We start from the raw sequence: 23,179 nt of genomic DNA, 5'->3' as shown, positions 1-23,179 counted from the left end.
ACCGACACTTTCCTTTGCCTTTCTCTTGCTTTAATTTATTTATAGAACCTCTTCTTATAGCCTATTTTGTCTCTTTCTAGGTGTAACTCATCAAATGCCTTAGCATTTCGGATTTGTCCCTACAGGCTTGTGCTATTCTTTTGTACTCATCCTCAGCAAGTTGGTCATGTTTCCACTTTTTGTAGGATTCCTTTTTTGGTTTTCAGCTCATTAAAGGGCTCATGATGGAGCCATGTCAGTTTCTCACTATTCTTTGTATCTTTCCTTCACATCAGGATGCTTTGCTGTTGTACCTTTAATTTGTCTCTTTGAGAAACTGCCAGTTCTTCTGAACTCCTTTCCCCCTTAGATTTTCTTCCCAGGGGACCTTACCTACCAGTTCTCTGTGTTAGTAAAAGTTTGCTTTTTTTGAAGTCCATTGTCCTTTTTCTGCAGTTCTCATTCCTTTGTTTCCTTAGAATAATCAAATCTATCATTTGATGATCACTTTCACCCTTCTACCTAGAGATTCCCAATCAATTCCTGATTGTTATTCAGTTTCAAGTCTGAAATGGTTGCCCAGCAGTTACTTTCTTCAGCTTCTGAAGTGAGAAATTGTCCCCAGTACATTCCAAGAACTTTATAGGAGATTTTGCGTTTTACCGTGTTACTTTCCCAACAGATGTTTGAGTAGTTAAATTCCTCCATTATTTTTGTTTTGGATATTTCTGTTGTTTTTTCTCTAAATGCCTCGTCTACCTCCTCATCCTGATTTAGTGGTCTATAGTAGGCACCCTCCCCCCCCCCCCCCCCCCCAGCAGGGGCGGCTCCAGGCACCAGCCGGTCGCTGTGAGGGCGGCTGTGGGAGGTCCGCCGGTCCCGCGGTTTCGGCGGCAATTCGGCAGCAGGTACGTCGAAGCTGCGGGACCAGCAGATCACCCGCAGAAACGACGCCGAATCTGCGTGACCGCGGACCGCCCGCAGGCATGCCGCTGAAGACCTCCTGACTGCCATGCTTGGGGTGGCAAAAAACATAGAGCCACCCCTGCCCCCAGTATGACATTGCTCCATGGTTTTTTTCCTCTTTTATCTTCACCCAGAGATTTTTTTTACTGGTTTGCCTGTCACCTCCTTGTGGACCTCAGTACAAGTGTAAATATTCTTGATGTATAATGTATAACTAGCTAGGGACATAAAAAGAAACAAGAAAACATTCTACAAATACATTAGAAGCAAGAGGAAGACCAATGACAGAGTAGGCCTGTTACTCAATGAGGGGGGAAAGATAATAACAGAAAATGTGGAAATGGCAGAGGTGCTTAATGACTTCTTTGATTTGGTTTTCACCAAGAAGGTTAATGGTGATTGGATGTCTAATATAGTGAATGCCAGTGAAAATGAGGTAGGATCAGAGCCTAAAATAGGGAAAGAACAAGTCAAAAATTACTTTGACAAGTTAGATGTCTTCAAATCACCAGGGCCTGATTAAATGCATCCTAGAATACTCAAAGAGCTGACTGAGGAGATATCTGAACCATTAGCAATTATCTTTGAAAAGTCATGGAAGATGGAAGACATTCCAGAAGACTGGAAAAGGGCAAATATAGTTCCCATCTATAAAAAAGGAAATAAGGACAACCTGGGGAATTACAGACCAGTCAGCTTAACTTCTGTACCCAGAAAGATAATGGAGCAAATAATTAAGCAATCAATTTGCAAACACCTAGAAGATAATAAGGTGATAACAGTCAGCGTGGATTTGTCAAGAACAAATCATGTCAAACGAATCTGATAGCTTTTTTTGATGGGGTAACAAGCCTTGTGGATAGAGGGGAAGCGGTAGATGTATATCTTGTCTTTAGTACGGCTTTTGATACTGTCTTGCATGACCTTCTCAAACAATGTAGGAAAATACAACCTAGATGGAGCTACTATAAGGTGGATGCATAACTGCTTGGAAAATCATTCCCAGAGAGTAGTTATCAGTGGTTCACAGTCATGCTGGAAGGGCATAATGAGTGGGGTCCTGCAGGGATCAGTTCTGGGTCCGGTTCTGTTCAATATCTTCATCAGTGATTTAGATAATGGCATAGAGAGTACACTTAGAAAGTTTGCAGACGATACCAAGCTGGGAGGGCTTGCAAGTGCTTTGGAGGACAGGATTAAAATTCAAAATGATCTGGACAAACTGGAGAAATGGTTTGAAGTAAATAGGATGAAATTCAATAAGGACACATGCAAAATACTCCACTTAGGAAGGAACAATCAGTTGCACACATACAAAATGGGAAATGACTGCCTAGGAAGGAGTACTCCAGAAAGGGATCTGGGGGTCATAGTGGATCACAAGCTAAATATGAGTCAACCGTGTAACGCTGTTGCAAAAAAACCCCACAAACATAATTCTGGGATTTATTAGCAGGAATACTGTAAGCAAGACATGGGAAGTAATTCTTCCGCTCTACTCCGTGCTGATTAGGCCTCAACTGGAGTATTGTGTCCAGTTCTGGGTGCCACATTTCAGGAAAGATGTGGACAAATTGGAGAAAGTCCAGAGAAGAGCAACAAAAATGATTAAAGGTCTAGAAAACATGACCTATGAGGGAAGATTGAAAAAATTGGGTTTGTTTAGTCTGGAGAAGAGAAGACTGAGAAGGGACATGATAGCTTTAAGTACATAAAAGGTTGTTACAAGGAGGAGGGAGAAAAATTGTTCCTCTTAACCTCTCAGGATAGGACAAGAAGCAATGGGCCTAAGTTGCAGCAAGGGCGGTTTAGGTTGGACATTAGGAAAAACTTCCTAACTGTGAGAGTGGTTAAGCACTAGAATAAATTGCCCAGGGAGGTTGTGGAATCTCCATCATTAGAGATTTTTAAGAGCAGATTGGACAAACACCTGTCAGGGATGGTCTAGATAATACTTAGTCTTGCCTTGAGTGTGGGGGACTGGACTAGATGACCTCTCGAGGTCCCTTCCAGTTCTATGATTCTATTATACAACACCACCTCCTTTTTTTGTTACACTTTTTTTAAAAGCTAGTCTAGCAGGTGCTCCACAGTGGAGTAACCTGCACTGATATATAGGGATTCACAGCAGGTTAAACAACAGAAACTCATTATGGCAATAGTATAAATTGACATGTCTCTGGAACATGAAAATGAAATGAACAAAAAATGGGACCACTAGCCATTATAATTTTATCCCAAATAGTGTGACCAAATGCCAATTTTATATGTGTAAATGTCAAAACAGTAACTGGAAATTTACAAACCTATTTGCTTATTTCTCCATGTTGTTGTTTATTTTTTCATGAAGATTCCACCCCCCCCCATCCCCCCCCCCCCCGCAGTAAATCAATTAATAATGTTTAAGAATTTTGCTGGGGGGAAGTCCTACAATATTTCCTAAATACTACTCTCTAATCTATGTGTTCTGTTTTTCCCCAAACAGAGCCCAGTCCAGTTTTTGACATCGAGCCCACAATTATCGGCACAAAACAAGTGACCTTAACGTGGAAAAACAATGACACTGCTGCTCCTAATTACACATATGTGATATACATTGATGGGAATGGAATTTCTCCTACTCGGAACCAAACCTCCCAAAACGAAAGTGCTGTAATTGTGGGATTACAGCCTGGTACTCCTTATAACTTCACAATAGTTCCACTAGCAGCGGATAATACGACCACAGGAGACTCAAGAGTCCTACGCATCTATACAAGTAAATAATAGAAATACATAGTATATGTTACTTACAATTGAATGCAGGCACTCTTTCTTTCCTCTCTTACCACTCCCTCCCCGCAATGTATATATATTTGTTTATGTAATAAAAATACTCCATATTGTCATCTTGCCTCCTCTTAATGTGCTCCAGCCTTTACATTTCTGTTAGAATGAAGTTTGGCTGTGAAAGCATGTGAGATCATCAAATCACTGATTGGAAATTAGCTCATATTTTTCATTCTGAATCTTTCAGACTTGGAACCAAAGTCCTATTCACTATGGGCCCATTACTTGAGTCTGGCCAAGCTGTGTTCAGCACAGACCTAAAGAGCAGTGGCGCTAGGAGTATATCTATACCTTGAACTGGGGTGTGTGATTCCCAGCTCAAGGAGATGTGTGTGCACACTAAAAACAGAGTGTAGCCAACATTCTGAGAGTGGTGGGATGGATTTAGACACCTAAGTTTCAGATAGGTGCCTAATGGGATTTTTAAATGCACCTTATCTGCAACTGTAGGTGTCTAAATACCTTTGAACATCTGTCCCTAAACCCTCTGGCAGTAATCATCCCTACCAAGCACTTTACCAGCTGGGGATTACTCGAGTGCAAGACCTCTGTCATACTTGAAAGGGGTAAAGGGGTAGGTGGGGCACTAGATGGGTAGCACAGAGACACCTATGCCAGTTCAATCCTCCCCGGAGTTTCCGTAAGCCTGGGAGATCAAAAATGGCCCATTAAGAGCGCTTTCCAGGTGATGTGCACTGCGTGAGCACTGCAAAACTGGTAGGAGGAGAGCTGAAGATCTGTCCTAGTCTCTCTCTCACACACACACATTTACATTCTGAATTTTCTTATGCATATTTCACATGTTTTTATCTAGGCGGGTCTTACTGATGAGGTGTTAATGGTTTCCACACGCACAATATGCGGGCCCCCAAAAGTATATTTTTGTGTAGATCGTCAAAAAATATTTTTGTTTTTGTTTTGTTCAATCAGTAGAAAGAATTAATCCCCATCCCCCCCGCCAATATATCTATTAATAACGTTTAATAATTTTGCTGGGGCGAGGCCCTACAAGTTTTCCTAAATACTACTCTCTCTATAAAAATGTCTGTGTTCCGTTTTTCCCCAAACAGAGCCCAGTCCAGTTTTTGACATCGAGCCCACAATTATCGGCACAAAACAAGTGACCTTAACGTGGAAAAACAATGACACTGCTGCTCCTAATTACACATATGTGATATACACTGATGGGAATGGAATTTCTCCTACTCGGAACCAAACCTCCCAAAACGAAAGTGCTGTAATTGTGGGATTACAGCCTGGTACCTCTTATAACTTCACAATAGTTCCACTAGCAGCGGATAACACGACAACTGGAGATTCAAGAGTCCTACGCATCGGTACAAGTAAGCAATAGCAGTATACAGTAAATGTTGCTTACAATTACGTACACTCTTCCTTTCCTCTGTTACTCCTTCCCCAAGGTATGTGTATTTGTTTATATCATAAAAATACTCCATATTGTCCTCTTGCCTCCTCTCATGTGCTCCAGTCTTTACATTTCTGTTAGAATAAAAGTTTGGCTGTGAAAGCATGTGGTATCATCAAATCACTGATTGGTAATTAGCTCATTTTTCATTCTGAATCTTTCAGACGTGGAACCAGTGTCCTATTCACCAGGGCCCCATTACTGGCATCTGGCCAAGCTCTGCTCAGCACAAACCTAAATGGTACTAGTGCTCAGAGTATACCTAAAACTGGAGCTGGGGTGTGTGATTCCCAGCTCAAGGAGACATGCTTGCATGCTAAAAGCAGAGTGTAGCCATGGCGGTGAGAGCAGCGGGATGGGCTAGCTTCCTGAGTATGTGCCTATGGTCTTCGATGGGCATGTACTCAGGGTGGCTAGGCCATTCCTCCACCTGTGTTGCCATGGCTACACACTTTTATTTAGTGTGTTAGCTCAATGAGAGCTAGCACACACATGTCTTCTTGAGCTGGGAATTACACTTCCAGCTCCCAGTGTAGACATCCTCTAAGACACGTTTCCGTTCTTCTAATGCTGAGGCTGGTGGAGTCCAGTTCAGCTCCACCATAACCTAGAGCAACCTAAGGGTTGTGCTAAGGGCAAGATTTTCAAAGGTATTCAGGCACCTAAAGATGCAGATAGGTGCCTAATGGGATTTTATAATGCACCTTATCTGCATCTTTAGGTGTCTAAATACCTTTGAACATCTAGCCCTAAGTCCCTCTGGCAGTAATGGCCCCTATGAGGCACTTTACCAGCTGGGGATCACTCGAGAGCAAGACCTCTGTTATACCCCTACAGTTGAAAGGGGTAAGGGGGCAGGTAGGGCACTGGATGGTAGAGCGCTTTCCAGGTGCAGTGCACTGCATGAGCACTGCAATACTGGTAGGAGGGGAGCTGAAGATCTGTCCCAGTCTCTCACACACACATTTACATTCTGAATTTTCTTGTGAATATTTCACAGGTTTTTATCTAGTTGGGTCTTAGTGATGAAGTGTTATTGGTTTCCACACGAATAATAATCTACAAAATTGTGTAGATTGGCAAAAAAAAATAGTTTTTGTTTTGTTTTTCTTCTAGCAATAGAAAGAATCAATAAACTCGTAACTGATTTAACCTCAAAGAGACCCTTTCTCCCTGACAGGTAGCCCACCTAGTGTTTCTCTCTAATGGATTAACTGCACTTTGTTGTATCTCTTAACTTGTAACTAACTGACATGGTTCTCTTGTACTTTTGTATGTTGCTGGAAAGTCTATGCTTTGTCAAATACTAGTTGTAAGACAGTTTTTCATGCCACCTGTATTTCTCCCTACTTTTGGTGTTAGGATAGTTTAGAATTTATCAGTCACAGTGATGATGGGAATGTTTCCTGGAACCCCTGTAACTGGAAAACTTAAAATACTATGGTCTGTATATGAAGCCAAGAAACACAGGACCAGCTTTATTAATGTATTCAGATACTTGCAGGGGCAAAGAACATAAGAACGGCCTACTGGGTCAGACCAAAGGTCCATCTAGCCCAGTAACTTGTCTTCTAACAATGGCCAATGCCAGGTGCCCCAGAGGGAATGAACAGAACAGGTAATCATCAAGTTTCCTGTCACCCATTCCCAGCTTCTGGCAAACAGAGGCTAGGGACACCATCCCTGCCCATCCTGGCTAATAGCCATTGATGGACCTATCCTCCATGAATTTATCCAGTTCTTTTTTGAACCCTGTTATAGTCTTGGCCTTCACAACATCCTCTGGCAAGGAGTTCAACAGCTTGACTATGCCTGCTGGGAAAAAATATTTCCTCTTGTTTGTTTTAAACCTGCTGTCTATTAATTTCATTTGGTGACCCCCAGTTCTTGTGTTATGAGAAGGAGTAAATAACACTTCCTTATTTACTTTTTCCACACCAGTCATGATTTTAGAGACCTCTATCATAGCCCTCCTTAGTTGTCTTTTTTCCACGCTGAAAAGTCCCAGTCTTATTAATCTCTCCTCATGTGGCAGAAGCTCCTTACCCCTAATCATTTTTGTTGCCCTTTTCTGAACCTTTTCAAATTTCAATATACCTTTTTTGAGATCGGGCGACCACATCTGCATGGAGTATTCAAGAAGTGGGCGTACCATGGATTTATTGTCTATCCCTTTCTTAATGATTCCCAACATTCTGTTCAGTTTTTTGACTGATGCTGCACATTGAATGGAAGTTTTCAGAGAACTATCTCATGCTTTAATTTTAAGTGAATGTTTGCTCCTGAAAGTTGCAGAACTGACATCCCTGTAGACTGAAGTTCTCTGTCTATGCTATAGCCAGGGGAAGTGCAAAATTCCCCCTTGTCAGCAAGCTTGACCTTTGCACTCTGCCTTCTAAGGGGAAAGAGGCCAGTTCATTTTCCATGACTGTTCACTTGTTGGTCTCTCTGAGATTACCACTGACAAGGATGCCAGTTGTGATAGTGGCTTATATGGAATAGAATTGATCTGTTGAATTGACTATGGCTAGCAACTCTCTTCATTCAGGTCACCAAACAGCTATCAGGTTAGTGATTTACAATGATTATCAGCCTGTGCTGAAATCAAACTGGTGATGTAAAGGTGACAGACACTGCCTTACATTACCATGCCTATACAGTCCCCTCCCAGAGTTGAATCTCATTACACAAAATCTTAATGTTTTCTGCTATTGTTTTTTTCTTTATGCAATTAGTCTTTCTGTGCTAAAGATAAACTACCTCTTTCTGTTTTTTAAGCAGAGCTTAGTCCAGTTTTTAATATCCGGGTTACAAGCATCCTTGCATGTGAAGTAAACTTAACATGGCAAAATGATGATACTCCTGCTTCTGAGTACAATTACAGGATACACATTGAAAATTAAACTTCACCGGTTGGGAATCAGACCTTGAAAACCATGTGTGCTGTAGTTATAGATGTAGAACCTGGAACCACTTACAAGTTCACAATATTTCCACTAGCAGCAGATAATAAAACTGAAGGAGACCCAAATACCAACAAACATCTATATAAGTCACTGAGTCACACACAGTTCTTTCAGCTAATTATCTATTCTGTACTTCTGAGATCTGTTTGTTCACCTGGGCTTCTTCATTCAATATACTTTCATGTACATATGGCATTTGAGTTAAGGAGTTTGTAATTATTCAATCTGAAACATTCTTGGGGAAGAAAAGAAAATCTAAAATCTAGGTGTGTTCATAATTAGAGAAGTTAGTCTCTAAATTAGCTATTTTTACAACAGCAGTGCATGGGGCTTCTGAGAGTAGAGGCTAAATCATTTCTTTGTTAAGGGTGAGATCCACTGCACTTATACATGGCTCAAATAATCAGACTTTGTGATGAGTCGGGGTACTGGGCGTTGATGAATCTGCTGGATCAGATGGGACCCAGTGTGGTAATTCCTATGGAATGCATGGGTGTTGGAAAGGCAAACTTGATTACTGTGTCTTGCTGCTCCCTTTCTATTTCTCATGCTGTTACTTCAAGACTTCCCATTACCATCCTCCTATTCAAAACTGTCCTTTCCTTCTTAATGCTCCCAATAGGCTCTTCCCTGCTAAACTCATGCCAGACCCGGATTAGCTGATTGATGCTAAAAGGAGGGGTTGTGGGAAGCACTGTGAAAATTCTGTTGGAGGCTTTGAATTAATGGAGTCTTGCAGTTAGCATCAGATATGTTTAAAGCAAAAGAAATCCCCTTTGATAAGTTTCATTCTAATATATCTGGCTGATCTATGGGTGTGAAATTCAGTGCAACACTGAGAGACTCTAATGGCATATTTGGAATGATGATTTTTTTTTGTATATTCTTCTAATTGTAATCTTTGTGACTGTCTGTATAACTGCCCATATTATAATGTAATTTAGCTCCATAATCTAACATTTAAAAGGCACATTTCTAGTTTATTCCATATTCTGTATTGGAAAAGTCACTTTAAGATTTATGAAAATAACAGATATAGAATCATAGAATCATAAAATATCAGGGTTGGAAGGGACCTCAGGAGGTCATCTAGCCCAAACCAGGACCAATCCCCAACTAAATCATCCCAGCCAGGGCTTTGTCAAGCTTGACCTTAACAACCTCTAAGGAAGGAGATTCCACCACCTTCCTAGGTAACCCATTCCAGTGCTTCACCACCCTCCTAGTGAAAACATTTTTCCTAATATCCAACCTAAACCTCCCCCACTGCAACTTGAGACCATTACTCCTTGTTCTGTCATCTGCTACTACTGAGAACAGTCTAGATCCATCCTCTTTGGAATCCCCTTTCAGGTAGTTGAAAGCAGCTGTCAAATCCCCCCTCATTCTTCTCTTCTGCAGACTAAACAATCCCAGTTCCCTCAGCCTCTCCTCATAAGTCATGTGCTCCTGCCCCCTAATAATTTTTGTTGCCCTCCACTGGACTCTTTCCAATTTTTCCACATCCTTCTTGTAGTGTGGGGCCCAAAACTGGACACAGTACTCCAAATGAAGCCTCACCAATATCGAATAGAGGGGAATGATCACATCCCTCAATCTGCTGGCAATGCCCCTACTTATACAGCCCAAAATGCCGTTAGCCTTCTTGGCAACAAGGGCACACTGTTGACTCATATCCAGCTTCTCGTCCACTGTAACCCCTAGGTCCTTTTCTGCAGAATTGCCGCCTAGCCATTCGGTCCCTAGTCTGTAACAGTGAATGGGATTCTTCCGTCCTAAGTGCAGGACTCTGCACTTGTCCTTGTTGAACCTCATCGGGTTTCTTTTGGCCCAATCCTCTAATTTGTCTAGGTCCCTCTGTATCCTATCCCTACCCTCCAGCATATCTACCACTCCTCCCAGTTTAGTGTCATCTGCAAACTTGCTGAGGGTACAGTCCACGCCATCCTCCAGATCATTAATGAAGATATTGAACAAAACCGGCCCCAGAACTGACCCGTGGGGGTGCTCCGCTTGATACTGGCTGCCAACTAGACATGGAGCCATTGATTACTACCTGTTGAGCCCGACAATCTAGCCAGCTTTCTATCCACCTTATAGTCCATTCATCCAGCCCATACTTCTTTAACGTGCCGGCAAGAATACTGTGGGAGACCGTATCTAAAGCTTTGCTAAAGTCAATGAACAACACATCCACCGCTTTCCCCTCATCCACAGAGCCAGTTATCTCCTCATAGAAGGCAATTAGGTTAGTCAGGCATGACTTGCCCTTGGTGAATCCATGCTGACTGTTCCTGATCACTTTCCTCTCCTCTAAGTGCTTCAGAATTGATTCCTTGAGGACCTGCTCCATGATTTTTCCAGGGACTGAGGTGAGGCTGACTGGCCTGTAGTTCCCCAGATCCTCCTCCTTCCCTTTTTTAAAGATGGGCACTACATGAGCCTTTTTCCAGTCATCCGGCACCTCCCCTGATCGCCACGAGTTTTCAAAGATGATGGCCACTGACTCTGCAATCACATCCGCCAACTCCTTTAGCACCCTCAGATGCAGCGCATCTGGCCCCATGGACTTGTGCTTGTCCAACTTTTCTAAATATAAGGTGATATAGATTAACTTTGTATATAAGAAGGCTACATAATTTGTAAGGCCCTGGCAGAAACAATTAGGGTATTTCACCCTCACAGTCAAATCTTAGTAAAATGGCGTGGTCAGAAGTGCACACAGGTTTTGGGGTTGCCATACTTAAACTGGTAATGCCTTAATGATTTCCTCTCCAAGATAAAGAGCTAAATTCACTGGTACACTCCAGCTGCTTTGTACTGCTTTGCTGAAGCAAAGCCAAGTTTACAGATTGGAATAACCAGAGTGGTTCACTCAGCCAAAATGTACCAATTAATCTAGCCCGGAACAGCTAGAAGAATGAAAGTTATTATAAAAGAAGGGACTTCTTAATGTTAAGGCTCTGAGATTGAGTATGGGAAATGCTGAGAGGTCAAGCATATGATAAATCATGACAAGTCCTAGAATGGCATTAAGAACTTCCAGAACAAAGTCACTAGCAAGACATGAAAGTGTATTGAGGTACGTTCACAAGCCGAACAGCTTGTCTTGCCATGTACATAATGACAAAAATGCCATTTCATGCTGTGCCCCATAAAATTAATGTTAGTATTTACTAGTCATGAAGCAAAATAAAACATGATTGTAAGCAACAAATGTTTGGATCAAATTTAAATAAATGGAGATATCCTATCTCCTAGAAGTGGAACAACCTTGAAAGGTCATTGAGTCCAGCCCCCTCCCCTCACTAGCAGGATCAAGTACTGATTTTGCCCCAGATCCCTAAGTGGCCTCCTCAAGGATTGAGCTCATAACTCTGGGTTTAGCAAGCCAATGCTTAAACCACTGAGCTATCCCTCGCCCCCTGCCAATGATATAAAATACTGTAGTTGAGCTTACAAAAAAATCGATAGGGTAAAAATACAATTAATATTGGAGCACTAATTGTTTTGTTTTCCTTTCAGCAAATGTTCTTGCTGTACTATTAATGCATGTATTTTTTTACCAAATAGAACCCAGTGCAGTTCATAACCTTGAAGTTATAAATGTCAGCACAACAGAAGTAACCTTGACATGGCAAAACAGTGATGCTGAGGCTTCTAAGTACACTTATAGGATACTCTATGAAGTTTATGGAACTTCGTCTCCAGAAAACATCACTTCTCCAAACAAGTCTGCTACCATTACAGGATTGAAACCTGGTACCTTGTATCTATTTATGGTCTTCTCACAAGTTGCAGGGACTGAAGGAGACTCCATCCCCAGAAAGACCTATACAAGTAAGTCATTGAAATCTCTTTCAAGAAAACATTCTGAAATTCTAATCTGTGATTTCAACATCTGTCACCTCATCACTTTGTCTGATTCATGAAATTTCTATACATCTTTTCCAACCCAACAGATGTTTGAGTAGCTAAATTCCTCCATTACTTCTGTTTTGGATATTTTTGTTGTTTTTTCTCTAAATGCCTCGCTTACCTTCTCATCCTGATTTAGTGGTCTGTAGTAGACCCCAGTATGACATTGCTCCTTGGGTTTTTTTCCTCTTTTATCTTCACCCAGAGACTTTCTACTGGTTTGTCTGTCACCTCCTTCTGGACCTCAGTACAAGTGTAAATATTCTTGATGTATAATGCAACACCACCTCCTTTTTTTGTTACACTGTATGTAAAATCTAGTCTGGCAGATCCTCGACAGTGGAGTAACCTGCACTGATATAATTCACAGCAGGTTAAACAATAGAAACCCATTATAGCAATAGAATAAATTGACATATCTCTGGAACATGAAAATGAAAAGAACAAAAATTGGGACTACTAGCCATTGTAAATTTATTGCCAATTGTATTTGTGTAAATGTCAAAACAGTAACTGGAAATTTACAAACCTATTTGCTTATTTGTCCATTTTTTTTTAATGAACATCCTCCCCTCACCCCCCCAGTATATCTATTAATAATGTTTAATAATTTTGCTGGGGCGAGGCCCTACAAGTTTTCCTAAATACTACTCTCTCTATAAAAATGTCTGTGTTCCGTTTTTCCCCAAACAGAGCCCAGTCCAGTTTTTGACATCCAGCTCACAAGTATCGGCACAGATCAAGTGACCTTAACATGGGGAAACAATGACACTGCTGCTCCTAATTACACATATGTGATATACACTGATGGGAATGGAATTTCTCCTATTCGGAACCAAACCTCCCAAAACGAAAGTGCTGTAATTGTGGGATTACAGCCTGGTACCTCTTATAACTTCACAATAGTTCCACTAGCAGCGGATAATAGGACCACAGGAGACCCAGCAGTCATACACATCTGTACAAGTAAGTAATAGAAATACACAGTACATGTTGCTTACAATTAAATGCAGGCATTCTTTCATTCCTCCATTACTCCCCCCAACCCCAATGTACATGTATGTGTTTATGTAATAAAAATACTCCATATTGTCATCTTGCTGCCTGTTATGTGCTCCAGCCTTACACTTCTGTTAGCATAAAAGTTTGGCTGTGAAAGCATGTGAGATCATCAAATCACTGATTGGAAATCAGCTCATTTTTCATTCTGAATCTTTCAGAAGTAGAACCAATGTCCTCTTCACCATGGCCAGTTGCTTGATTCTGGCCAAGCTGTGTTCAGCACAAACCTAGAGAGAAGTAGTGCTAACAGTATATAGTATCTATACTTGGGGCTAGAGTTTGATTCCCAGCTCAAGGAGACATGCTTGCATGCTAAAAACAGAGTTTAGCCATGGTGGTGAAAGCAGTGGGATGGGCCAGCTATTCTGAGTATGTGCCTATGGTCTTCGATGGGCGTATACTCCAGGTGGCTAGGCCATTCTTCTGCCATGGCTACACACTTTTTTAGTGTGCTAGCTCAATGAGAGCTGGTACACGTATGTCTCCTTGAGCTAGGGATTACACTACCACCTCCAAGTGTAAACATCCGCTAAGACACATCTTCATTTCTCTAATTTTGAGGCTGGTGGAGGCCAGTTCAGCTCCACCATAACTTAGAGCAGTCTAAGGGCTGCTCTAAGAGCCAGATTTTCAAAGGTATTCAAGCACGTGAAGATGGAGATTGGTGCTCAGTGGGACTTTTAAAGGTGCATTTAAAAATCCCATTAGGCACATATCTGCATCTTTCGGTTTTTAAATACCCTTGAACATCTGGCCCTAAATATCTCTGGCAGTAATGGTCTCTATGAAGAACTTTGCCAGGGGATCACTCGAGTGCAAGATCTCTGTCATACCCCTACACTTGGAGCAGTACGGGGGCAGGTGGGGCACTGGATGGGTGGCATAGAGACACCAGTTCAATTCCCCCACCCCAGGAATTTGCCTAAACCAGATGGATCAAAAAATGCCCCATTAAGAACACTTTCCAGTTGCTGTGCACTGCCTGAGTGTTGCAAAACAGCTAGAAGGGGAGCTGAAGTCTGTCCCTGACACACACTCTCACACACACACACACTGAATTTTCTTGTGAATATTTCACTTGCTTTTATCTAGGCATGTCTCAGTGATGAGGTGTTAGTGGTTTCCACATGCACAATATGCAGGTACCCAAAAGTACATTATTGTGTAGATTGGCAAAAAAAAATTTGTTTGTTTTGTTTTACTTCAATCAGTAGAAAGAATCAATAAACTTGTAACTGATTTAGCCTAAAATGGATGCTTTCTTTGGAAAGGTAGCCCAACCAGTGTTTCCCTCCAATGGATTAAGTGCATTTTGTTGTGTCTGTTAACTTGTAGCTAGCTGACATGGTTCTGTTGTACTTTTGTATGTTGTTGGAAAGTATACATGCTTTGTCAAATATGATTTGTAAGGCAGTTTTTCATGCCTCCTGTGTTTCTCCCCACTGTTGGTGCTAGGATAGTTCAGAATTTATCAAGTCACAGTGCTAATGGGAATGTTTCCTGGAATCCATGTAACTGGAACATTTAAAATACCATGATCTGTATATGAAACTGAGGAACACAGGGCCAGATTTACTAAGGTATTCAGGTACCTCCAGGGGCAAAGATGTGCCAGGTGGAATTTACAAAAGCATCTGCGCAGGTTATGTGCCTAACTCCCAGTGGGTTGCATTCCCAGTTAAGCACTTTAGTAAATCCCACTGTGATAGTCTTCTGGGGTTCCCAGAATTATAAATTAATGTGTTACTCCCTCAGCCTCTGCAAGTGAGTTTTGCTACTGCTAAGCTGTGACACGATTCCCTGACACACCAGCTTATCTGTCTTGCCAGCAAACTCTTCAGGACTCTGCCAGTCCAAACCTTGCTTGGCAGGTAACAAATAGTGAACCTCAATTCCCGAGTTCTTCTTTATAGAAGAAGTCATTCATTTATTCATTGGGGGGAGGGATAGCTCAGTGGTTTGAGCATTGGCTTGCTAACCCCAGGGTTGTGAGTTCAATCCTTGAGGGGGCCATTTAGGGCAAAAATCTGTCTGGGGCTTGGTCCTGCTTTGAGCGGGGGGTTGGACTAGATTACCTTCTGAGGTCCCTTCCAACTTTAATAGTCTATGATTCATGAGGTGTCTAATGTCACCCACTGTTTGGTGGCATACATTCTTTTCAAGCTAGTTGCTTCTTCCTTTGCACTTTTTCCTGCATTTTTAAACACAGTCTAAACCGTAAACCTCAGAATGTTTGGCAGGTTGACATAAAAAGAGAAAAATGGACAGAGAATAAAGGCAAAATGTATACTATAAATCAGAGAAGAAAGGAATATAGCACCATGGGAAGAAAGAAGGAAGACTGAGCATGTGGTATAGAGATGAGAGAGAACAGAAAAATAGCAGAGAACATAAAAGGAAATAGGTGCTAGATAATATTTATTACTTATATATAGTTCTACAGTAAATGTATGTGGTGCTTCACAGGAAGATGAAAACCAGGGTTCCTGCCCTGTAGAGCTTAAGTGGATTAAATAGATAACCATCCAGATTGTTCCACTAACCTCTTTTCTTCTTTTGCAGATGCTGCACCAGTGTCTTCATTTAACTGTACACGAGTGACTAAAGAAGCTAAGTTAACACTAAAGTGGGAGCGCCCTGCTGGTGACATTACTAACTTCACCATTAAGACATTCAGTGATGCCTGGAGCAATGAAACACTGGTTTTGGCTGATAACCTAAATACAACTGTAACAAATTTAAATTATTCCACCTCCTACAGTGTTAGTATTATAACCCGTTCATGTGGGAAAGAAAGCCTTCCAAACCAAATAACATGTGTTACAAGTATCACTGGTAAGTGTAAAAAGTTTGATGTGGGGTACAGGGCCAAAAAAAAAAAAAAAACCAACAACCCTCTAAATTACAAAATGCAAAATGTGTAGCATTATACAGTACATGTGAATATTCAAGCTATGAGAGAGAGACTTTATCTTCATTCAAAGTTGTGTGTGAGAATTTATATATTAACTATGTAGAACTAGTATGATCAAAGATATGGACTTTTATTTCCTTACAGCATTTTTATATGAATGGGACACTATTTCTTTGTTGATTTGCTTGATTTTAAAGCTGCTTCTTTAAGAGACATTAAAATGTGCTGGGTAATGTGGGTTTATATGATGTTGCCCAATGTGCAAATTGCAATAATGGGAGAAAATGGTGGGCTTTCTTTGTCACTTTTCCTAAGTAGTTGGAGAAGATAGATATTTCAACATAAGGTATCTTTCTCCTTGATTCACCTTTTCCTTCCCACATTTTGAGATGCTAATTAATATTAATATTTCTCTGTCACAGACCCACCTGCTCCAGTAGAAAAGCCTAATATTACGTCAATCACTCACAACTCCTTTAAAATTCAGTTCAGTGCGTTTGTGTCAAAAAATGGACCGCTAAAGGCCTATGCAATAGTAATCACAACAGCTAAAGGTAAGATGTTAGGATGTTAGCTCCCAGATGTATTATTATTATATCAGACATCATGTGTATATCCATCGGGACAAACTTTTTAGATCCTAAACTAAGTGGAAGGGGAAGAATTACTCCTGATATTTGCAGTTGCTGTTCAGAAACATAGAGTGAAATTCTGGCTCAACTAAAGTCAATGGCAAAACTCTCATTGACTTCATAGGCCAGGATTTCACCCATAGACTTGACTAGCCTGAATTATTCTGGTTCATAGGCCTTTCACAATGTTGCCACTGTGCTATCTGATCAGCTCCCTTATTGGTTTGCCAGCAACACAAACTGCAAAATTGTATAGTGTCTTTTTTTTGTAGAATGATTCTAGGGGCTGGTAATTAACAACTTCTGAATTTTGGGGTGTTTTTCAAGGCTGTGAAGATTATTACAATAAAAATGTCAGAAAGTTGGGGGAGGTGAAGTACTGTTCTCCCATTGTACTAGTAATAGCTTATTGCCATTGGGGGCAGGGGTGAAAGTGGAAATAGGGACTTACCAGTACGGGGTTGGGTTGGGGCCGACTCTGGCCCCCGGAAGAGGCGGGGCCTCGGGCAGAAAGAGCAGAGATCGGGGCGGGGGTCAGAGTCAGCCCCGGCCCACCCCATACCGGTAAGTGCTCTCCCCCTCCCCCGCCGGGGTAGCAGCGGCAGTTGGGGGCTCCGGCAGCAGTTTAAAGGGTGCAGGGCTCGGCCGCCCCTACCGCCCCAGACCCTTTAAATCGCTGCTGGAGCCCCCGGCTGCCACTACTCCAGGGCTCTGGCAGCAGGGCTCCGGCAGCTATTTAAAGGGCCCAGGGCTCCCCTGCTTCTACCACCCCAGCCCAGGGCAGTAGAGGCAGCGGGAGCCCTGGCCCTTTAAATAACCAGCAGCGGGGCTCTGGTTGCAATTTAAAGGGCCTGGGGCTCCAGCTACTGGTGGGAGCCCCAGGCCCTTTAAATTGCCTCCTGGTTAGCCGAGCCGCCCCGGTACAGTGCACCGGCTCTTGCCGGTACACCATACCAGGGCGTACCGGCTTACTTTCACCTCTGATTGGGGTATTTTTATGGATGAAAGGCAGGACGAACATTGGCAGCATCACATGCTAAGGGAAACTAAGGAAGCCATAAGGCTTGCTATGGAGAATTGCTATAAAACACATTGATTTTTGATGTTTTAAAGATAAAGAAAAATTTTACTTGGTTAACCACAGTGATAATTCATGAAATCAGCAAGCCTGTTCTTTGCAGGCTAAAATATGTTTCATTCCTGCAAATGAGGGCAGCTGAAATAAGTGGTTCCCCAATGCAGGATTTTATTGACATATAAACAGATATTATGATACCTCAACTTGCCTTTTGTTTTAACAATGAGTATGCATCTCTTAGCAGCTTCCTTTGTAGATCTTCCCTCCCTATTTTTTTAAAGTACACTTTCTTGTACAATAGTGATTACATCACTGATGATACTTGAATAGTTTCTTGTACTCCAGTATCCTCAGTTTGCCTTAATTGTCTGCCCCAAAATTACATAGTTAATATCAGTGTTTTATCAATAGATACTTGTATTTTTTTCAGATGCCTCTAACCACTAATATTTAAAGCTGAATCACATGCAAAGCATGGTTCTATATTGTGTTTGTTCACTTGGGCAAGAAAATAGATTTTTCTAGTCGTGACTGATGGAAACTGAAAAGGGAGATACCAATTTGTCAGCATCAGATGCTTTACTGTGAGGGGAAAAGATTTTAGGAAATGGCTCATCCGTCTTGATAAAGTGTAACTTTAATGCTCCAACTGTATCACGTTCAACTGTCTGTAATCTTAGTACACTAAATTTAGGGTGGGTTTGTGTTGTTTGGGACATTAATATAACTCATTTGTAACGGTTTTTCACCATTCTCTGCAGAGCAGAAACGGCATCAGCTGCTCTAATGTAAAGCAAGCAGGATTTCAGAGAAACTATTTTGCCTTGAGCCCTGATCCTGCACCATTAAAGGCAATGATTTCAGTGAGCCCTAAGTTCCCCTGTAGCATGCACATAACTGGTTTTTTAGCTGTTAGTTTGCTCACAAAACAACCTTCCCTAGCCTTTCTGCAACCTCCTGTTAGATATTAATTTAATTTAATTCAATTTCCTTTAAAAAGGAGGGTTTATTTTTAAAAAAGCAATAAGTGGGGCTGCCCGAGGGCAGCCTGGAGTACAGCGCTAGAAGACCTCTTCTTATCTCTTCCAGTCCGACACTTCTATGGTTCACTTCTGTGATGTGCACAAATTCCACTAACAGTGGCCAGCTACTTCCTCCTCACGTAACGCTGAACATTTAACTCTGTGTGTTTGCTATGAACTCATCTCTGGCAGCGAGCGATTTGAAATGCATTGTTACCTGATCATTTTTACATGCTTTAGCGACATAATCTGCTTCAAAATCCAGGAATTAATTCTTTCCTTGACAGCGTCTTAGGGCAGGGATGGGAAGAAACAGCCTAATGTATTTAGACAACCTCGCTTCGTGTTTTGTGATATAAGGTGTTTTTATACCATATTACCCACTCCACCTTCACCTTGGAATTTACAACATTAGATTAAAAATTATGTTTAGAACGTTGTCTTAAGCAATTTGATTTAAAGTGATTGCATGGCTTGATAGCATTACTGATGTCCCAAATTAAGAGTCCAGTCAACACAGGAACCATTTCTTCTGAGTCTTCTGGACTAGGGGCTGTTGATTCCCAAACAACTCCTATTTGGGCTATGTCAACCAGTTCTTTTAATCTCTCCCAACAGCAAGAGGAGGCCGAAGCAGCCCTTACTTCTCAGGTTCTTGAGGTTTATTTGCTAAATCCTGGCATACTAAGTGCCTGTCTTCACTACCAAATTGGGTCCTATTTGTTAACTCGACTCCTCAAGCTCATGTTCTGACTCAGTATTAAGCACAGCTTTGCAGCTAGTGGAGACAGGGACGATGTAGTACCATGGCCTACCAGGTCTGGCTTTGGTCTAGCTGCTGCTTTAGTTTCTCCTCCCTCAGTCTACATCACCCACCCTTGGAGTCTGTTTTTTTTTTTCTGCAGTAGCTAGGTGTCCAAGTCTCTGCAAAAGGCTAAGTCATTAATGAAAAAGTCCACCCCTTCCAGGGTCTCCAGCTCCAAAACAAACACAAGAGTCTTCCACCTCAGTCTCAAGCTGGACAAAGGCCCTCCTTCCTGAAGATCTGTCTGTCTGTCTTCAAAATCCAGACGCGCTGTAGCCTGCCATCTTTCCTTCTCACCCCTCATGCTCTCCTGGGCTTCTCTGATTCTCTCCCTGCTCTCTACCAAGCACTGACTGCCAGGGCTTTCTACCTGGAATCTCCCTTCACACCTTTTGGTCCTCTACAAGTTTCTGTTTTAGCTCCACCCCAGAAGGCCTAATTTAGCCACATGACCTGCCTGTTATGTGACTTTGCTTGTTTTCTTTACCTGGACAGGCGGGTAAGTGTGTCATCTCTGAAAGGGCCATTCTTAAAGTCACCCAGTGACAGGCAAGTTGTGTTGAATGTCTTGTCAGCTGGCTTTGATAAACCTGTATGTGTCGACTGATCATGGTTAAACACGGCTTGTCCCATCTACACTGACTGCAAAGCTGTGTTAGTTAATGTGGCTCCTCAAGGTCAGGTTCTAACATGATCTGATTTGTCTAGTGAAGACTGTCCTAGAAGGACTTTCAGCAGTGTGCAGTGAAGTTTCAGTACAGAAAACTTCAGTGCAGGTAGTTTTCTGCAGAGAAGTTGTTTGTATATCCAAAAGGTTATTTCTCTGGGGACAAAATAAATAAATTGTTCTACTGTGAAAAGTATCTGAAATTGTCCATATTGCCCTCCGCCTTTAATTTCAGGCAATATTCCACATTTGCTGGAATAGTCAGAATTGTTAGTTAGTATTTTACTATTATTGCCCTTGAGCCAGTTACTGTATTTTAAAATATAATTTTACAAAAACATTAGTTGATGTTGGTTGTATATTTGTATTTTCAGAAGGCAATAAACCTACAAATAGCAGCTTGAGCTATACATACAAGGACTTCAAGGAAAAGAAAACAAACACTTACGTAACATATGTCAAAAACATTACGCAAATGAGAGCCTTTTCCTCCCGTTCAGATAGTTCACAATATGAAATGGAAGTAGGAAATGCAGGCACATCGGATGGCTATGCCAATGCACGGCTGGAACCACTTGGTTCATACCGGTATTTATCTTGTTGTTTGTTGTAATTTCCTTGTATACAATTGAAATCTAAGTAGTGATTGGATCACCAGATCATAAATACTACTTGTCAGGCTTCGATTGTTAGCGTAATCTAACGTGACTATTTCATTTTCCCTCCCTCTCATCAGGGCGAGTGTTGCAGGTTTCACTAAAATGGAACTTAACAATGGTATTGTTGAAGAGAGAAGCTATGTATCATTTACACCTTATTCTCAGGAAATTATATTACCCCAGGATCCAGGTAAAGCTAAAATAAAATGTTGCATTGAATGTTTTGTATATATTGGGCCCAATTGGGTTCTCATTTCAATTCTTGGCAAAACATCCATTGACTTCAATGAAAGGAGGCTTGGGTCTGTTTATCTATAACTTTGTAATGTAATTGGTCTGTAGATTTACAACTGAGCAGTTCTACAAAAACTCTCTTGTATGCATATATTACATAATCCCTACCAGAAAAATTAAAAGTGACAAAACAAACCCTAAACATGATATACTAAAATGAGAGTGGAAAGCTGCTGATACAATAAGACTTTGAGAGATAAGTAAAGTAGAGATTGCAATTATTGTGTTTTTGCACTCCCTGTAAACTAGAGAGTGACATGTAGAAAAGAAATGGTGGAATCATGCTCCTATAATCCCAGTATTTCTTGTTTAGCCCCATTCTTACTGCTGTCCCTTATCAACACTTGATATTGGCATCACTTAAAGGTGTTTCGCAGTTACAGAGAGGAAAGATGGGCTGCTGGGTAAGGTGCTAGCTGGGGACTTGAGAGACCCAAGTTCAATTCCTTGCTCTGTCACAGACTTCTTGTGCCTCTAGGCCAGATTTTCAGATGTGTTTAAGTGCCTAAAGATCCAGATAGATACATAAGGGGTATGACAGGTGCCACCTAGAACTGGGGTACCACTGAGCCAGCCTGGGCTCCCTTTACACTGTATTGCTGTGACAAGCTCTGAAGCCCCCTCGAGCACACATACAGGTAGGGACACACTCAGCTGCAGTTACATACAGCTCTGCATGGGAAGGCTTCAGCTAAGGAACTTCCCAGCTGCTCAGGCACGCCACCCCCTCTGGAGTGTAAACCCAAAATTATACCGTCTTGCACTGCACAGGGAACTATACAGCGTAAGCTCATGAAATTCACTCCCTCCTTCAATGTGGAAAAGAATATACACAACAGCTTTCTGCCCCGAGTTATGATTTCCACACACACTGGTTTTAGACAAAGCAAAAACTAGTTTATTAACTACAAAAGATAGATTTTAAGTGATTATAAGGGATAGCAATCAGATCAAAGCAGATTACCTAGCAAATAAACAAAACACGCAAACTAAGCTTAATATACTACATAGATCGGATATGAATAGCAAATTCTCATCCTAAATGATGATACCAGCAGGCTGCAAGTTCTTAAGGGGCAAGCTATGCAGGCTTACAGCTTAGAAATCCCAGGTCTTCTATTCACAAGCTAAAAATCCCTTTAGCCTGGGTCCAGCACTTCCCCCCAGTTCAGACTTTGTTCCTCAGGTGTTTCCAGGAGTGTCTTTGGGAGGGGAGTCAGTGAAGAACCACAATGATGTCACTCCCCTGCTTAAATAGCCTTTGCATATGGCGGGAACCCTTTGTTTCAAAGCTTGGTTCCCACTCCAGTCAGTGGAAAAACAGTGGTATCCAAGATGGCGTCCAGCACCAGGTGACCTGGTTACACGTCCCTGTAGTGTTACAGCAGCCATGAGTCGGAGGGTGTTTGTAGCATCCTCAGGAAGCCCCCTCCCCCCAGGTGGGCAATAAGCTTCTTCTAAGGTCTGTTGTTCTCTCCTAATGGCTTATTAACCTGAATGGGCCCTTCCCAGCCAGCCATGGAGACTGAGAACCTTTTTGTTTAGTGGGTGTTCCCCATGTGTAAAGACAATTTGTAATACAGATACATAGTCAATATTCCTAACTTCAGATATGAAAATGATACATGCATACAAATAGGACAATCATATTCGGTAAATTATAACCTTTTCAATGATATCACACATGACCTATTCAGCATAAAATCTCTATGAAGAATATGGGGTGCAGTGTCACAGTGGGATTTTTCAAAATTGCACCAGTGGGATAGATGTCTATCTGTCTTTAGGCAGCTGAATACCTTTGAAAATATGGCCTCTCTGTGTGTAGCTATGGTGTAGCTCCCAGCGCTGGTGCACGGTCTACACTGGCACTATATAGCACTGAAACTTGCTGTGCTCAGGGGGGTGTTTTTTCACACCCCTGAGTGAGACAGTTGCAGCACTTAAAATTGCCAGTGTAGA

The 23,179-nt window shown here is 41.7% G+C and overlaps 1 protein-coding gene across 1 annotated transcript in view; it reads left to right on the top strand.

Annotated features, from left to right (window-relative positions):
• PTPRJ (protein tyrosine phosphatase receptor type J) overlaps window positions 1–23,179 on the top strand; it is a 139,179-nt gene that overhangs the window by 95,945 nt on the left and 20,055 nt on the right. The window contains exons 6-12 of the mRNA XM_054026544.1: window positions 3,431–3,703; window positions 11,740–12,006; window positions 12,778–13,050; window positions 15,709–15,981; window positions 16,483–16,614; window positions 20,639–20,852; window positions 21,001–21,113. Of these exons, the coding sequence (XP_053882519.1) occupies window positions 3,431–3,703; window positions 11,740–12,006; window positions 12,778–13,050; window positions 15,709–15,981; window positions 16,483–16,614; window positions 20,639–20,852; window positions 21,001–21,113 (1,545 nt within the window). The remainder of the gene's footprint in view (window positions 1–3,430; window positions 3,704–11,739; window positions 12,007–12,777; window positions 13,051–15,708; window positions 15,982–16,482; window positions 16,615–20,638; window positions 20,853–21,000; window positions 21,114–23,179) is intronic.

The sequence above is a fragment of the Malaclemys terrapin genome, chromosome 4 (assembly GCF_027887155.1).
Source record: "Malaclemys terrapin pileata isolate rMalTer1 chromosome 4, rMalTer1.hap1, whole genome shotgun sequence".
NCBI classification, from domain to species: Eukaryota; Metazoa; Chordata; order Testudines; family Emydidae; genus Malaclemys; species Malaclemys terrapin.
Note: the sequence above shows the minus strand (reverse complement) of the source record. Positions and strands in the feature narration are given on the sequence as shown.